This window comes from Populus euphratica, unplaced genomic scaffold, assembly GCF_000495115.2.
Source record: "Populus euphratica unplaced genomic scaffold, PopEup_1.0 scaffold804.1, whole genome shotgun sequence".
In the NCBI taxonomy this organism is placed as follows: Eukaryota; Viridiplantae; Streptophyta; class Magnoliopsida; order Malpighiales; family Salicaceae; genus Populus; species Populus euphratica.
The window spans coordinates 61,583-78,847 of NW_011500593.1; the positions used below are offsets into that span (position 1 = coordinate 61,583).

The 17,265-nt window shown below is 33.4% G+C and overlaps 2 protein-coding genes across 3 annotated transcripts in view; both read left to right on the forward strand.

The window, feature by feature from the left end:
* Window positions 1-10,958, forward strand: part of LOC105115543 (putative glycine-rich cell wall structural protein 1) — a 16,445-nt gene extending 5,487 nt beyond the window's left edge. The window contains exons 2-3 of one of the 2 annotated variants that reach the window (XM_011012456.1): window positions 74-310; window positions 10,677-10,958. In XM_011012456.1, the coding sequence (XP_011010758.1) occupies window positions 74-310; window positions 10,677-10,792 (353 nt within the window). In that variant the 3' untranslated portion in view covers window positions 10,793-10,958. Of the gene's footprint in view, window positions 590-10,676 lie in introns of those variants that run through there. The other variant, XM_011012457.1, reaches the window with a different exon arrangement.
* A 4,333-nt stretch (window positions 10,959-15,291) lies between these two features.
* Window positions 15,292-17,265, forward strand: part of LOC105115553 (glycine-rich cell wall structural protein 2-like) — a 6,982-nt gene continuing 5,008 nt past the window's right edge. Inside the window, exon 1 of the mRNA XM_011012465.1 lies at window positions 15,292-15,663. Within this exon, the coding sequence (XP_011010767.1) occupies window positions 15,387-15,663 (277 nt within the window). The 5' untranslated portion in view covers window positions 15,292-15,386. The remainder of the gene's footprint in view (window positions 15,664-17,265) is intronic.

The following is a 17,265-nucleotide window of genomic DNA, read 5'->3' on the forward strand; positions in this document are numbered from 1 at the left end:
TCTGGATCCGGGAGCGGTGAAGGATATGGTGCTGGTGGTCGTGGAGGAGGCGGAGGCAGTGGCGGAGGAGGAGGTGGTGGCAGTGGCGGAGGCAACGGGTCAGGTTCTGGCTATGGGACCAGCAGCGGCTCATGCTATGGTTCCGGTGGTGGGATAGGTGGCAGCAAAGTTGCTGGTGGTGGTGGTGGCAGTGGAGGAGGTGGTGGTGGAGGTCAAGGCTCTGGATCAGGAAGTGGGTCAGGCTATGGAAGTGGAAGTGGAAGCGGAAGCGGTGGTGGCCAGGGTGGGAATGGAAGTGGAGGAGGAGGAGGTGGTGGTAGTGGTGGGGGTGGAGGAGGAGGATCTGGCTCTGGCTCTGGCTCAGGCTCAGGTTATGGTAGCGGGTCTGGTTATGGCTCTGGATATGGAGGAGGGAAAGGTAATTAAAGCTCGCCATGAACACAGAGGATACCTTTTCTTTTGTATTCTGAAATAAAATTGCAGGAGCTCACACATGCTGGTGGCGAGTGATTTCATCCATGCATGTGTGTATACTATCGATAAATGCACTTTTTCAAATGCTATAAATAAAGAACACATTTTACTCTAAGATAATCTCTCCGCAAAACCAAATCAAATGCGAATGTATCGTTTCCATAAGAACAATTAGATCTCATCCCAAAAAAAGGAATTGAAATAAAATTAAAAGAAAAGAGCTTGTACTTTCTAAAATTAAAAATTTCCTTTTAGAGCTCAGGATAGACGCAGTGCTAACTTTGAATGCAGTAAAAAAAACCATGTCACGAGTGAAAATACTCAACCTCGATACATGACTGTCAAAAAGAATTTCTGAGTAAAACTCTGACCTGGTGAATGGAATCGAGTCATCTTCGGTATGAAAAATTACTTGCCTCTCTCTACGGAAATGTCACTCGGAGTTTTTGATCCCTCTCCGAAGACGGCCGAAATGCCATTAGAAGTTGCGGAGTGAGTTTTACAACCATAGAACCACCAGGAGACAAGTCCCATTAGTATTTCATGAAAAGGCCATTCTTCGAATCGGAAGCGTAAAAGTGATATAGAGTGACAACCACATCCTGTATCAGCATTCGATGCTTCCAGTCACAAGACAAGCAATATAGTATTTCCTGCTCTACTGGATTTGCTGCCCATTTATAAGAAAGAGATTGCAAAATCGGAAATGTCAAGATGAGGATTAACTAAACAAGATTCAGAAGGAAATATTTCGGCAAATTTCTATTTTAACTATGGCAAAGTATCCTTTGAAAGCATAGCTCAGACGTTCAACATGTATTAGTTTAAAAGCTATTAATAATTGTATCAAGAAGATAAACATGGTTACATCAAATATTATGACAAGCCAATAGAGCCTAATCCAACAACAAACTGAACATTGCACCCTGTGAAGAATTTCCCATACTTTCTATAATGAAGAATTTCCCTTCCTTCTTTCTCCTTCCATCACAGTTTCTCCTTGCCAAATTCGAGAAACGCCAAATAAATTAGGAAATTGCAGGGTCCACGGAGAAATTTGCAACAAAATATAGTTCAGATCATGGTCAAAGGCTAATCTGTCTCCCTCTCAGAAGCTTAGGATACCTTCCGCATTATCATGTCCTCAGCTGCATGGATGGCCCTCTGTGATCGTAATTTTCCTACCATAGAGTACGGGAAACAGCAGAATTAAAACCCTCGCCTCTTCAAAACACATTTTTAGCAGTAAACTGATTCACTCAAAATCCATTCCCATGCCTATCATTTGTTCTGGACATCAAATCACTCCTGTCTAATATTTTTACCGAACCTCCACTATTCTGCCAAAACGGAGTGCTACACATGAAACAACAACAATAATTGTTATAAACCATTTTTACCTTATTTTTTGTATATATTAGAAATATACAAAGAAAATATATCTTTTATTAAATTTAGTTAATTTTAATCATTTTGTTATTTTCATCGTTTTTTTAAATCTTTGTGTGTTAAAAATAAACCGTAGAAAAACAAAGAAAAAATCTAGCAGGTAAGAAAATAATATATATATATATAAAGTCACAGTGAGGATGGAAATTGTACCAATAATTGAGTATCAAAGGTAAAAATGAAATTTGAGGATTTTTTGACCCATAATTGAGGTTTGAATTGAAGAGAAAAATAAAAACTTAATTTGATTTAATTTAATTTGGCTAGGATGGAAAGAAATTTGAAATTTCAATAATGAGTTTGAAACAAATAGCCAAATTTAGAAATAACAGAGGATGAATTTGCAATAAGAGTTAAATCTGGAGGTCTAAATTAATTCGTTTAGGACACAATTGAAAAGTATGATTTAAGGCAAATTCAATTAGAATTGAAACAAATTTCAAATAAAAAGGACTTTAATTAAAAGAAGAAAATATTCCACGGATCAATTGAATTTGTTTTATGTAACTTTGTTTTAGTCCCATTCTTTTTGTCACAAGTGTGCAGTGTTGCAGCGATCATCCAAACTCAAAATTTTTAGAAATAGATAAATGTATAGTCTACTGGGAAAAATATGAAAAGACAATGAATTCTTGTTTTTTATCAGTAAAAAAATTTAATGGGAGTCGCCACCTAATATTCTGTTCACTAGGAACCCTAACTAATTTTAGAGATTGGGTACGGAGATTGGTTGCGCAAAGAAAAATTACTAGCATCCCAAATATATCTCACCTAAGATAGACTGAATTGTTTTAATATTTGATGAAATCTAAGGTTTGGTTGTGGTTAGCATCCAAAAAAAAATAATATCCAGAATATGTATTACATGTAATATTGTACTATGGATGCTAAAAGCCAAACAAAATAAAATTTTTGTTGTTTTTTTTTGAAATTTTGACTAAAGTTCTCGTGACTTTAATAAACTGATTATTAAAGCCAAAATGCATGCCAAAATATATTTTTTAGTATATGGAAAACATAATATGATTTTTAGCTTTGAGATACTTGGTCGTATGCACAAAAAGATTTTTTATATTTTTAATTTTTTTGTATTTATGAAAGTTTTGACTAAAACCAGAATTTTAATGCTGGATTTTGTATTTTTATGATAAAAAAATATTGTCATATATTAATCAAAATGACATAAAAACTACACAGGAAAATTGAAAAATTCTAAAAAATATTTGTGAATTTTAAAAAAATTGGGCAGGACCTGGCCCCCCTTTCTAGGCTGGGCTGGGCTGATGTCCCGACACAAGCCCAAATGGGCTAGTTATTGTGCGTATCAGCATAGTAACCATCCCACGCTGTATTTTCCAGTAGAACGTGAAATATTCACGTTCTGAATGCAAAAATACAAGTGACACCAGTAGGGGAACGAATGGTAGGGAGGAGGTAGTTACCTATTCATGATGACATGTTGTGGTGGCCGATGGTGGTTGTAGGCAGCGCCACTACTTTTCCTTCAGCCTCCTCTGTTATAACCTATTTTCTGTAGAGAGGAGGTAGTTACTTGTTTACGATGGCATGCTGTGGTGGTCGATGGTGGTTGCAGGCGGCGCTGCTACTTCTCCTTCAGCCTCCTTTGTTATCCCCTCTCTCCTTTTGTGCTCTTCTTTTTTTTTTCCTTTCTCTCCCTTGTATTTATAGGTGAAAACAAGGGAGAGACATAGTTAGGGCGGCCACCCCACAACTGCACGAGGGGCACGTTCCCTCCTTTTTCCACCACCCCGTGGTAGGCCACCAGTTAGAGGTTATACAAGTGGCTATGGTCGGTGTCTTTTTTTATGTTTAGGAGAGAGAGGGGAGTGGGTGAGAAGGAAGAAAAAAATATACCTTTTCCCCTGTTTCGCCCATGCAGAGAAAGAAGAAGACCCACAATGTTGTTTAATACGGCACTGTTTCAGGCTTCTTCTTCTTTTTTATATGAACCGTGCATGAAACAGCATCGTTTTGGACAAAACACGTCGTTTCATTTAAATAAAAATGGCGCCAAACTTATGTCAAAGTACAAATCAGTCCTTAATTTATGACTTGTTCAATCGAGTCCTCAATTGCAAATTTTAATTTTAAAAATTAAATCAATTACATCCCTGCCAAATTCAATTGTTGACCCTAAAGTTGGTCATGTTTTTCGAATTGGTCTTTGATTTTGAATTAGTGCAATTTAACTCTCAATTGAGCAAGAAACTTCTAATTTTTTTAATTGGACCCCTGATTTGGTTTTAATCACAGCCCTTATATTTCTGCATCTTTTCCAGTTTCATCCTTCATTTCGGATTTCTTCAATTAAGTCTCTAATTGGTCATCAAATTTTAATATTTATGCAATTAAGCCTCTGATTTGATCAAATTAACTCTTAAAAATTATAATTTGACCTTAGAACTTTAATTTCTTCCAATTAAAGCCCAAATTGACTCCAAAATTAATTTTTCTTGCAATCAAACACTCCATAAATTCAATTAAACCATCTAATTTAATTTAGACTTTTCTTTCTCAAATTGAATTTTCTTTTTCAACGAGACTCTCATCAATCAATAAAATACTGTCAAATTTTAATCTTTGTATTTTTTAATCTCCTCAACCATTTTTAGTGCATTCTAGCATCCTCTTTTCACTATTATATTTTTTATAAGATTTTTTTTATATATTTTTCTCTTTATTATTTTTTTCTTTACAATTTTGTTTTTTTTTCTTTTTTTCTTTTTGCGCGAGGATCCAAAAATAGGTTATGACACTTTTCAATCCAATTGAATTAAATTAATTCAACTCAGCTCAATTTAATCCAATGATTTTGTCAAATTAATTTGATTTGATCCCTAATTAATTCACGATTCAGCTTATCTACTGGTTCAAAATCCCAGCTGATTGTGCTCAATCAATTTTCTAGCAAATCAAGCTCAATTTGATTTTCCAGAATGGTAGCTCCCTCTCCATTTAAAACACCAGCACAACACAAGAAGGAGAGGAGAAGGACCAACAAAGCATCTCATTCACGAACCCAAAACAAGAACAAAACTTGGGGGGAATCAACAAAAGATCCAAGAAGGAGCAGACTGAAAAAACCCTCAGCATCAACCTTAATTTTCCATCAAAACCAAACCGTACCATATTGCCAACCAATCTCCCTACCAAATTGAACAACCTCTTTTCTTTACCGACTGCCCTCGATCTACTCTTTACGCCACAAACTGTCTTGTTTACCGCCTCACCCGCACTCTTAGTGCCACCAAACACCAGTCACCAAAACTACCTTCAACAGCCACTACACCTCCCTAGCCTCTCCTTTACCTTCCAGCCAACAAAAACAAGAGACACCCCTTTCAGCCCCTCTCTCACAAAGGATATGTCTCATGGCACAGCCACTCTAGTAATTAGTAAAGGTAATTCAGAATAGCAGATCCCCGATAACCAAAAATGTTGAATGTACTTGCACTCTTACATAGACTTAATAAATCATGGCATCAAAGGAAGTGATGGTCTATGCATATGGAACTGAAATTCAATCTGTGCAGCAGTAGAAGACTGTTCAATATATCAACCATGCAGATGGCCTAACATTCTGCTTGCAGTGATGCAAGGATGGTGTGCTTTCACACACCAGAACGGGCTCCAAGGTTTAAAATATAAGTCAGACATTCGTAAACGGTTTTTAAGTACAGATATATTTATATTCAATGGTGGAAGGTGTCTATGATATTGTGGGAGAAGAAATTCAATTCTATTAATTCCAAGTGTAACAGAAATAAGAAATATTGACTGAACAACCCAGTTTGTTGTGCAAACTTAGCCCATAGTTAGTATACACGCAGAGTAGAAAGATATCTGTGTACATAAATCACTTAAACTTATGCTTAAGGAGACAAACGTTAGCATAAATCACCGCAGGACAGCTACCAGTACATGGAAAACAAATACGTGTACTCAAAAGTGGAGTTCAAATATGGAAAGAATGATAATAAGTGGGGAATGCATGCTATTAGTCTCATTGCCGAAGTCAAATATTATAAGATGCTTCCAAGTCAAAAAAAAAAAAGAAGGTGGGGCTAAAGCGTTGGATGAACAAAAGTTAAAGTACATATAAAAGGCATTCCAGCAAGGTATTATCTGTAAAAGTTTGAATCTATAATCAGATCTATAAAATCGGACCGAAATCCTACTTGCAATAGAATTATCTGCTTTCACATTACATATTCAAATCGGTATGTCTTAAGCCTCAGATATTAAAACTATATTGCTCGAAAGCTCAAAATCATCTACATATTTAGGAATACAACTCTTATGAAGGATTTCATGTTAGATAAAATCATTTTAAAGGTAAACATTCAGGTGCAAGCTAAAAGACAAAATTGGTTTCGTGATCTAATTATAAGGAAACTAATGGTGGTAAGATTCCCACTACGATTGAGAGTCTGACATAGAAACGATGCGTCTTAAGATCTAAGAAAGTTGCAAATGAAGTCTCTAACATTCCATGGATGAAAGAATACAGCTGCAATGACCAAATATTACAAGAAGCTAAGTTAGAAACAAAGGCTGAGTTACAGTAGAGTTAGTTTTCAACAAACGTTATAAGAGATTTAACCAACTTTAATTCCCAGATAAAGAAGAAGGAATAAGTAATATTAAGGACACCTAATTAGGAAAAGAATCCTAATAAAAGATAGCAACTGAGAGAGGAAATAAATGAAGCAAATCACGTCAAAAACAACTCTCTTATTCTTCTCTACAGCGTTCTTTTCTCTATATGCTTATTAATTTTGAAGCAGCTACGAGCTAAACTTTGGCTTTTAGTACAATGGGAATAGACACCATTCCTATTATTAAGTTGTGAGAAATAATGTTATCATTGTAATTTCTTCATATTCAAATACTTTCTTATCCTTATTTTATAATTATGTTACTGATTTTTGTTTATGCTTATATTAAATTGTTTTGAGATGGTATATATGATGAGTTTTCTAGTTTCTTCCCATTTATAATTGTTGTTAAGGACTAGAATAAGAAGCAAAGGACTTAACATAATTTTTGTAACTATAACTTTAATTTATTAGGGAGAAATAAGCTAAGTTAAATTGCTTAAGTTTTTGAACAGTTGCTTAGAATAAATTTTACAGACTTTTCTCCTAAGATTACTGTCTAATGAATTAAAATTACTTTTCAATATTAAATTTGTTTAATGGTAGGAAATTGATTGGAAAGCTTTATCTAATTAATTTCTCATAATCTTCTCGATTTCCCTTAATTTTAAAGGACATCTAATTCATTTTATTGAATTAAAAGGATATTTGTTTATCTTAATGATCAATAAATTTATAGGAATGGATGTCTAGACTTTTGAATTGAGATAACGACATATTAATTTATTATTTTTATTTTCAGAATTTTGTTTCTTTAATTTTTTTTTTATTTTAGTATATTGTAAAAAGATTGAATGAAATTTACCTTAGGTTCGACCTCATTTTTACAATTATATTATAAATTTATTTTATTTGTGATAGTAAAATCGGAATTATATTTTGAAAGTTTTGAAGACGGACCAAAAGTCATTTTCATTGTCTCAGACCAGGGCACTATCTGGATCTCAAATGGCAATGGAGAACATCCATTCTGGTGTGTGTGTGTGTTTGTATGTGCAATACAAGGAAAAAAGAAAGAAAGATCAAATATCACAAATAACATATAACAGTCTTTTGTTGTTGTATTTAAAGAACGTTACCTTCCTGAGAAAAAAGATAATACAAGCAAAAGCAACACGTCTCTCTGCAAAATTTTTGGAACTTAAAATGGTGAAGAGTGAGAAATAATTAAAAGGATGTGTTCCAACAGGAACACAGGTATGTATATTGCATATTAAGATTTTATACAATGATTGTGTATTGTTGGTCTCTGCCTCTGCGCTGTTTTCTGGCATAAAAAGAGAGCCATGATGCCAAGTTTGACGTTCTCAAATGAACTGATCTAGAGATGAAAGGCTGCGATGTGAAATTTGCTTGCCTTCTTTATAGGTGAGATTTTTCTCTCTTGTTCTTTTTTCTTTATGTATGTTTTAATTGTTGGCTTCAATACTTGAGCCCCTGTTAGATGTACAGATCTTCTAGTGTTTCTAGCAAGGCATCGATCAAAGGAAGTGATGTTCTGTGAGAATGGAACTGAAATTCAATTTGTGGACTGTTAAGTGTATCAACCATGCAGATGGCCTTACATTCCACTAGCAGTGATGCAAGGATGGGGTGTTTTAACACCCCAGAACAGGCACCAAGGTTTTCAATTACAAGTCAGACATTCGAACACGGTTTCGAAGTACAGAACTATTTATATTCAATGATGCAAAGTGTCTATGATACTGTGGGAAAATAAATTTAAATCTATTAATTCAAAATGTAACAGCAATAAGAAATATTGACTGAACAACCTAGTTTGTTGTGCAAGTTTAGCCCATTGTTAGCATACACGCAGAGTAGAAAGCTAGCTGTGTACATAAATCCTAGTAGTAGTTGAGGAACATAAGCTCTACGAGACAAATGTTAAGATAAACAAATCACTAAACAAGCGGTAGTGTAGGAAAATTCCAAGGACGCCGTCAAAGTGGACTTCAAATAACAAACATACTAAAACATTTTGGGGGTATCGAGCAGTGTTAAACATGTTCACGTACTCACAATGGAGGGCGGATTAGAGAAGTGTCTTTGTTACTTGTTTCCATTTCGGTCCCTTAACTTTTGTTTTCATCAATTGAGTCCTTTAATTACAAAGTTAATAGCCAATTACTTTGTATTTGTTCCTAGGGTTAAAATTGAAAGGAGGAACAGCATAGAAAAGACGCTGAAAGTAGGTGGAGTGTTCAAAATTAGCGTGAAAAGTACAACCCAATACTTCATTTTAAAATTTTGAACTGTCCGGTCCCTTACACATTTATAAATTTAATTTTGATATATAACTTTATTATTATTATTATTTTCAAGTCTATAATTTGTGAAGGAGAGAGAAATTTTCACCCAATTCCAACTTAGAGAATGAAAATTATCGTTTTAGCATATTCCTACCACCAATTTATTTTTGAGGTTTTTTATATCAATAAATTGATTTATAAATGTATCGAGAGTTAAAATATCAACAAAATGATAAAGAGTGGGAAGTGCATGGTATTGGTCCCATTTTCGAAGTCAAATATTATTATAAGACAATTTTTAGTCAAAAAAAAATGAAAAAAAAAATATTTTTTTAACATGGACTTGGATTGTAAACTCAAATCATAAAATCATAAGTAATTCTTTTTAATTATATATATATATATATATATATATTTATAATTCTAGTCAAAAAATTAAATTACATTAAAATCAAATAAAATAAGTCAACAATATTATAATCAATTTGTTATATTAATAAAATGAGAAAAATAGATAGTATGGATCAATAAATTAATGATATTGAGAAATAAAAAGTCTCAAAATAAAATTTCTTAAAATAGAGGAATCACTGAAAGATAGGAAGCACACATAAACATAGTGACAATCTGGTTGTTCTTATCACAATAAATCCTGATAAACTTTTTTTGGGTTGCAAGATAATGAGTTTAAATTAGTAATTAACTAACATGAATTCAATAATGAAATAAACCCCCGAACAATGACTAATATGCTAGAAAAAATTTAAATTAAAAATAATTATTTAAAAATAAATAAATAAATAGAATAATAAAAAAGTCTTCATGATAAAATTTCTTTATGTAGTCTGAATCTTTAATTTTTGCATATCATTGATAGATTTGAGTTATAATTTCAAATATGTTGTTCTATATTATTTGAATGAATTATTTGGCCTATAATATATAGTTGGAAAGTTTTAAATGCCTAGTTTTTTTTTCAACTTTAATCAAAATAAAATTCCATTGATAGCTCTAGATATATCTCGAACAGTATATAAAGGTTTTATTTGATATATTTGACAAAATTAATTTACTAACTTTGACCCTTTGAAATATTATGTTTCTTAATTTTATTTTATCTGAAAATTAATCACAATATATTTTTATATATCTAATATTTTCTTGTAAAATTTTAGTTTTATCTAATATATAATTTGAAAGATATATTCAATTTTGCAAAACTAACTAACAAATATTTTAAAACTAAATATGAACCTGATTTAGTTTATATTATAAATTTAATAATCTCGTAAAATTGGATCAAGTTTATCTATTTTACACAAGTTTAAGTATAATTATACTAATTGAGTTTTTAGTCTAATTTAATTATAAAAATTTACACGTTAACTTGTAAATTTAACAACCTTACCCTCGACGTAAACAGAAACCCGAAACACGCGTTCCTTTCTATAAGAGGTAAGATTACCGAGCAAGAGGTACTAGGAATTTAAGAAACCTTTCAAAATCCGTGTCTCGTTACCTTTACAATTCATGCCATACTTTTCAAAAGCCTTGTCTTGCTACCTTCACAATGCCTATATATAGGGTTGCCACTTCAAGCATTTCCAGTCAACAAAACATACTGGTTTCTCATATAGCGAGTGACACGCATAAACATACAGATACGTTGAGCCGTGAGAGTATAATCTGGAAATGGCAAGTCCAAGAGTGTTAGGGACTGCTTTCCTCGTCTTGCTTATTTTAGACCTCACCTTTGCTGCTAGGACACTGCAGTCAATCAGTGGAGGTGGAGGTGGAGGGCAGGGAGGAGGTGGTGGTGGTGGTGGTGGTAGTGGTGGGGGTGGAGGAGGAGGATCTGGCTCTGGCTCTGGCTCAGGCTCAGGTTATGGTAGCGGGTCTGGTTATGGCTCTGGATATGGAGGAGGGAAAGGTAATTAAAGCTTGCCATGAACACAGAGGATACCTTTTCTTTTGTATTCTGAAATAAAATTGCAGGAGCTCACACATGCTGCTGGCGAGTGATTCCAACCATGCATGTGTGTATACTATGGATAAAGTCTCTTTTTCAAATGCTATAAATAAAGAACACATTTTACTCTAAGAATATATTTTGTAGATAGTCTCTCCGCAAAACCAAACCAAATGCGCATGTTTCGTTTCCATAAGAACAATTAGATCTCATCACAAAAAAAGGAATTGAAATAAAATTAAAAGAAAAGAGCTTGTTCTTTCTAAAATTGAAAATCTGCTTTGGAGCTCAGGATAGACGCAGTGCTAACTTTGAATGCAGTAAAAAAAACCATGTCACGAGTGAAAATACTCAACCTCTCTCTACAAAAAGAATTTCTGAGTAAAAGTCGGACCTGGTTAATGGAGTCGAGTCATCGTCGGTATGAAAAATTACTTACCTCTCTCTACGGAAATGTCACATGGAGTTGTTTTATCCCTCACCGAAGGCGGCCAAAAGGCCATTAGAAGTTGCAAAGTGAGCTTGTTGATTATCAACGCCTCCGTACTGGGATGATTAAACTAAACTATGTTAATTGGAAAAATATAGAATGTGTGTTTTTGACGAAATATAAAGAGATAAGGAATTTTTGTTTTTTATCCGTGAAAATTTTGAATGGGATTCACCACTTAATATTTTAATTATTAAAAACTCTAACTCGTCTTAGAGATCGGGTATGGAGACTAGTTGCGTAAAGAAAATATATTAGCACCTCAAATACGCTCTACCTAAGATACACTGCATTGTTTTGTCTGATAAAAATCTAAAATTGTATTGTGATTTCTAATTGTTGGTCTATTTAAGATTCAAGACAAGTCTTTCTCAATAAGAAGGTTCTTATTTTAATGGGATAAGAAACTAACTGTTATATGCCATTAAAAAAATATCCTTTTAATATCAAAAATATGTTTTGCATATAAATTTGTAATCCCTGATACTACAACAAAATAAAATAAAATTTTTATTATTTTTAAAATTTTGGTCAATGTTCTCTTGACTTTAATAAATTGGTTATTAAAGTCAAAATGCATGCTAAAACATTGTTTTTTAGTGTATGAAAAACACAATATGATTTTTTTAGCTTTGAAACACTTAGCCGTATACACAAAAATAATTTTTTTTTTCAATTTTTTTTGTATTTTTGAAAGTTTTGACGAAAATCAGGTATTTTAATATTGAATTTGTATTTTTATGGAGTATTTATTTGAAATGGGTCAACACAAGCCCAACATACAACAAAATGGGCTAGCACCAAGCTGCCATGAAATGGGCTGACACCGAGGCAACATGAAAATGGGCTAGCACTGAGCTAACCTAAAATGAAATGGGCCAACTTCAATCCAAAATAAAATGGGCCTACACTAGCCTAACCTACAAAATGGGCCAAGGCTGGCCCATTATATTATCATTGGCTGGTTACTATGCATAGCATAGTAACTAACCAATTGATTCATTGACTGCAAAACGTGAATCACGTTCTACATGCCAATGGAAGAAAAACAATTGACGGAGTAGAGAAGGAAAGAGACGTACCCGGTGAGAGGAAGCATGCTTGTTGTCGTCGACGGATGCTCGTGGCGGTGGAGACAGTGGCTGGACCAGCAGTGCTACTTTTGCTTTTCTCTCTCTGTTTTCTTTGCCTTTTCTTCTATTTTTCTTCTTTCTTCTTTTCTTTTTCTTCTCTCTTCTCTCTTCTCTCTTCTTTCGGTCCTTTGTCTCTCTTTTAGTTGTCTTCTTTTTCAGTCTCGTTGTTTTTGGCTCTCCCCTATATTTATAGAAAAAACAAAGGAGAGAGAGACAAGGGGCAGTCACTGTGCAAGCGCCCCTCCACCGCCTTTCGAAGACATGAAAAGTGGTCGGCGTCTTTTTGGAAGGTGTCGGTGTCTTTTTGGAAGGATTGAGGGCAGTGACAGAGGAAGAAGAAACAATCTTCTTCTTCCCTTGTTTCACATGTCCAGGGGAAGAAGATGATGGTGTCATTCAAAACAGCACCCTTTCAGGCCTTTTTTTTTTTTAAACAGTGCATGAAACGGCATCGTTTTAGTCAAAACATGTCGTTTCATTTGAAAGAAAAAGGCAACAAAATGTGTCTAATTTCATATTGGTCCTCAATTTGTAATTTGTTTGATCAAGTCTTTAATTTTAATTTTGATTTTAAAAATCAATTCAATTGCATCTTTGTTAAAAATCTAACAGCAGCCCTTAAATTGGCTGTCTTTTTCCCTTTGGTCCTTGGTCTTGAATGTATGTAATTTAATTCTCAATTAATCAATAAACTTTTAATTTTTTCAATTGGGCCCCTGATCCAAGTTTAATTACAGTCCCTCTATTTATGTATTTTTTTTCCATTTTGGTACTTGGTTTCATATTTCTTTAATTAAGTCCCTAATTGGCCATCAAACTTCAATATTTATGCAATTAAGCCCCTGATATGACCAAATTAACTTTCAAAAATTATAATTTGACCCCATAACTTTAATTTCTTCTAATTAAAGCCCAAATTGACTTCAAAATTAATTTTTCTTGCAATCAAACTCTCCATAAATTCAATTAAACCTTCAATAAAATTTAATTGAATCTATAAACATCTGATTTTAGACTTTGCTTACTCAAATTGAATTTTCTTTGTCAATAGGACTGTCATCAGTCAACAAAATACTGTCAAATTTTAATCTTTGTATTTTTTAACCTCCTTAACCAATTTTTAACCATTTTTAGGGCGTTCTGGCATCCTTTTTTTATTATTTATATTATTTATATTTTATTATTTTTTTTGAAGAGAAACAAAATGTGAATTGAAGAATAACCCAAAAATAGGTTATGACAGCTAATAAAAATAATATCATCGATAGATGATATATCTACTCTCACTTATTTGCCTCATATTTTTAGAGATGAGTCGCCTTCTTCTTCTTCTTTGGTATTGTATTTGAATATATAAATGTTTAAATTTGCAATGAATATTTGATTTTTATATTATATTATATTATTTTAATTATTTTATATTTTTATTTAATAGTTATTTAAAAATATATTTTTAAATTATTATTAACAGGGCTATTGATGGTTTAACACTATTGATATATTCCAAAAAATTGAAAAATAATTAGTTCAAATGTGACTACCACTATTTACTCACCAATGGAATAACAAATAGTTTATTTGATGATCATCTATCAAATTCACTAGAGAAAATATCAATGGACGAAAAAGATTCATTGATGGAATGATATACGGATTTTATATTGGTAATATGTTATATTCATCGATGGAGATTTTGATGAAATAAAACGGTAAATGTTTTTGGCATGCTTTGTCTGTTAATAAATTTATTAGTAAAATTATTATTGACATCCTACAAATCACAGACAAAAGTTTTTTTGATGGATGTTTTTTATTAGTGAAGTGATTGGGAAAATTCATACCATCAAACTATAAGTATAAATATCAATAAAAAAATTTATCGACATAGTTCTCTCATCAAGAAGCACACCAAAATTGAAAACTATTGGTATTTGCTATTAACATGTTCAAGAAAAACAGTGGAAGAAAACAAAGGATATGTTTCGAGGCACAACAACTATTAATTAGTAAAGATAATTCAGAATAGAAGATCGCCGATAACAAAATAAAATAAAATAAATGTTCTTGTACTGTTACATAGACTTATTAAAGCATGCCATTAAAGGATGTGATGATCTGTGCATATATATGGAACTGAAATCCAATCTGTGCAAGAATAGAAGACTGTTCAGTGTATCAACCACGCAGATGGCCTAACATTCTGCTAGCAGTGATGCTTTCATACACCGGAACAGACAATCGAACGCGGTTTTTAAGCACAGATCTATTTATTTATATTCAATGACGGAAAGTGTAACCGAAATAAGAAAATATTGACTGAACAACCCAGTTTGTTGTGGAAGTTTAGCCCATTGTTAGCATACACGCAGAGTAGAAAGATATCTGTGTACATAAATCACTACCGTTAGCGGATAAACTTACGCGTAAGGAGACAATCGTTAGCACAAATCACCGCAGGACAGCTACCAGTACATGGGAAAATTAATACGTGTACTCAAAAGTGGAGCTCAAATTAATATGAACAGAATGATAAAGAGTGGGAAATGCATGCCATTGGTCCCCTTGCCGTAGTCAAATATTACAAGACACTTCTAAGTCAAAAAAGAAAAGGTGGGGATAAAGCTTGTATTCTGTTGCATATAGACAGAAACTGACGGACCTCCACAGTACCGCCACCCCGCCACCGACGCCCTCCTGTAAAAGTCAAGATTAACAAATGAGAGGCACAAGAAATTTAACAAACTTTTCAAAAACCATGTCTGGTCACCTTTACAATTGACGCCAAACTTTTCAAAAACCTTCTCTTGCTACCTTTACAATGCCTATATATAGGGTTACACCTTCAAGCATTTCCAGTCATCAAAGCGTACTGGTTTCTCATATAGCGAGTGACACGCATAAACATACAGATACATTGAGCGGTGAGAGTATAATCTGGAAATGGCAAGCCCAAGAGTGTTAGGGACTGCTTTCCTCGTCTTGCTTATTTTAGACCTCACCTTTGCTGCTAGGACACTGCAGTCAATCAGTGGAGGTGGAGGTGGAGGGCAGGGAGGAGGTGGTGGTGGTGGTTCTGGATCAGGACTCGGGTCAGGTTATGGTTCTGGGTCTGGATATGGGAGCGGTGAAGGATATGGTGCTGGTGGTCATGGAGGAGGTGGAGGCAGAGGCGGAGGCGGGGGCGGGGGAGGTGGCAGGGGGGGAGGCAACTGTGCATGTATGTCCACATATAAATCTCTTAATAAAGATCACTTTTTAGAGCACATTTTACTCTAAAATTATATTTTATAGATAATCTCTCCGCAAACCTTCATCACAAAAAAGAACTTCAAATAAAATTAAAAGAAATGAGCTTGAACTTTTGAAACTGTATTTGACTTGAGAAGAATCCGAAGGACAATGGTGTAGATATACCTGAAGCCTTGAGAAAATATATGGGTGGAAAAGAATTCCAAATTTAACCATCCACATTAGAAGAACCTAACACCTATTTTTGCAATCACCTCACCCTGTCCTTCTCTTTAGTCTCTATCCAGAATACATGGTTGTTCTTTAATCAATTTATAACAAGGATCTATCTCATTTTAATTTCAAGTTTAGTTTACTCCTTGGTCAAGTAATTACGGATCAGAATTCTTGTAAACTTTGTTTTGCAGAATGTTTCAATCCTGAAATGATTTCATAGCTTAATGTTAATCGATATAAAAGTAGCAATCATCACATTGTAAACTTGTGACCGAAATTTATTGATTTCTGGTTTGGTAATCAGTGGAAATATGTATTACTTTGACTATGAACTTTATTCATAGATTTTCATGTGCGTTGTAAATAATAAAAAAAGGGGGTAAGTTCTCTCAAACCCGACAACTGACGGGGAGTCCTCAATTCTATGTCTACAATGACAGCTACAACCTTTCCAATTTTTGTAGCAATTTCTCGTCTTGATGTGATGCAATCACACACTATTCAATCAAAACCAAGTGGAGATTGTTTTGGAAGAAACTCTTTATAAGCCATGTGCTAGCATTTTTCGCTGCATCTGAAGGGATTGTTTTGGAAGATTTGGCTGCAAGATTTATAAATATGTGAAAATTCTGGAGGTGAAATTCTAGGCTAAGCTCCTAAGAAGCTTTTGTTCCCTTCTCAAAGGTCATTTACAGGTGTATTCGTGCTCTATCTGTATTTGTATCTCATTTTAGTTATCATATTTGTTTCAAATTGTCCATCGAGTGTCGAATTCAAGCACCCAAAACTACTTCTAACAGTTTGTGACCGCTAGCAATTAATTTATAAAATCTCTTAATCATGTCACACTCATAAAAAATAATTTTTAATAAACTCAAAATATATTAAAAAGCATAATATAAAAAAATAAAAATATATGTATATTCTATACTTATTATCTTTATATGAAAAAAAAAATTAAAAATAAGAAGTTGAGTGTTCAAAATAAGCATCATGTCTATGCCGATACCACAAAGAATCAATTTAAAAGAATCAGTTTGTGACCGCTACATGTTCATTTTAAACTGATTCTTTATGGTATCGGCATAGACGTAATGCTTATTTTAAGCACTCAGCTTCTTGTTTTTTAAATTTGTTTTTGTAATATAAAGATAATAGGTACAAAATACAGATATGTTTTTATTTCTTTTACACTATGTTTTTTAATATATTTTGAACTTATTAGAAGTTATTTTTATGAGTCTGGTATACCTAAGAGATTTTATAAATTAATTGTTAAAAGATAAGAAATTCTGCATTTTATGTTTCAGAACTTGCTTCTTGTAACAAGTTTTTTTTTTTTTTGAGTTATATT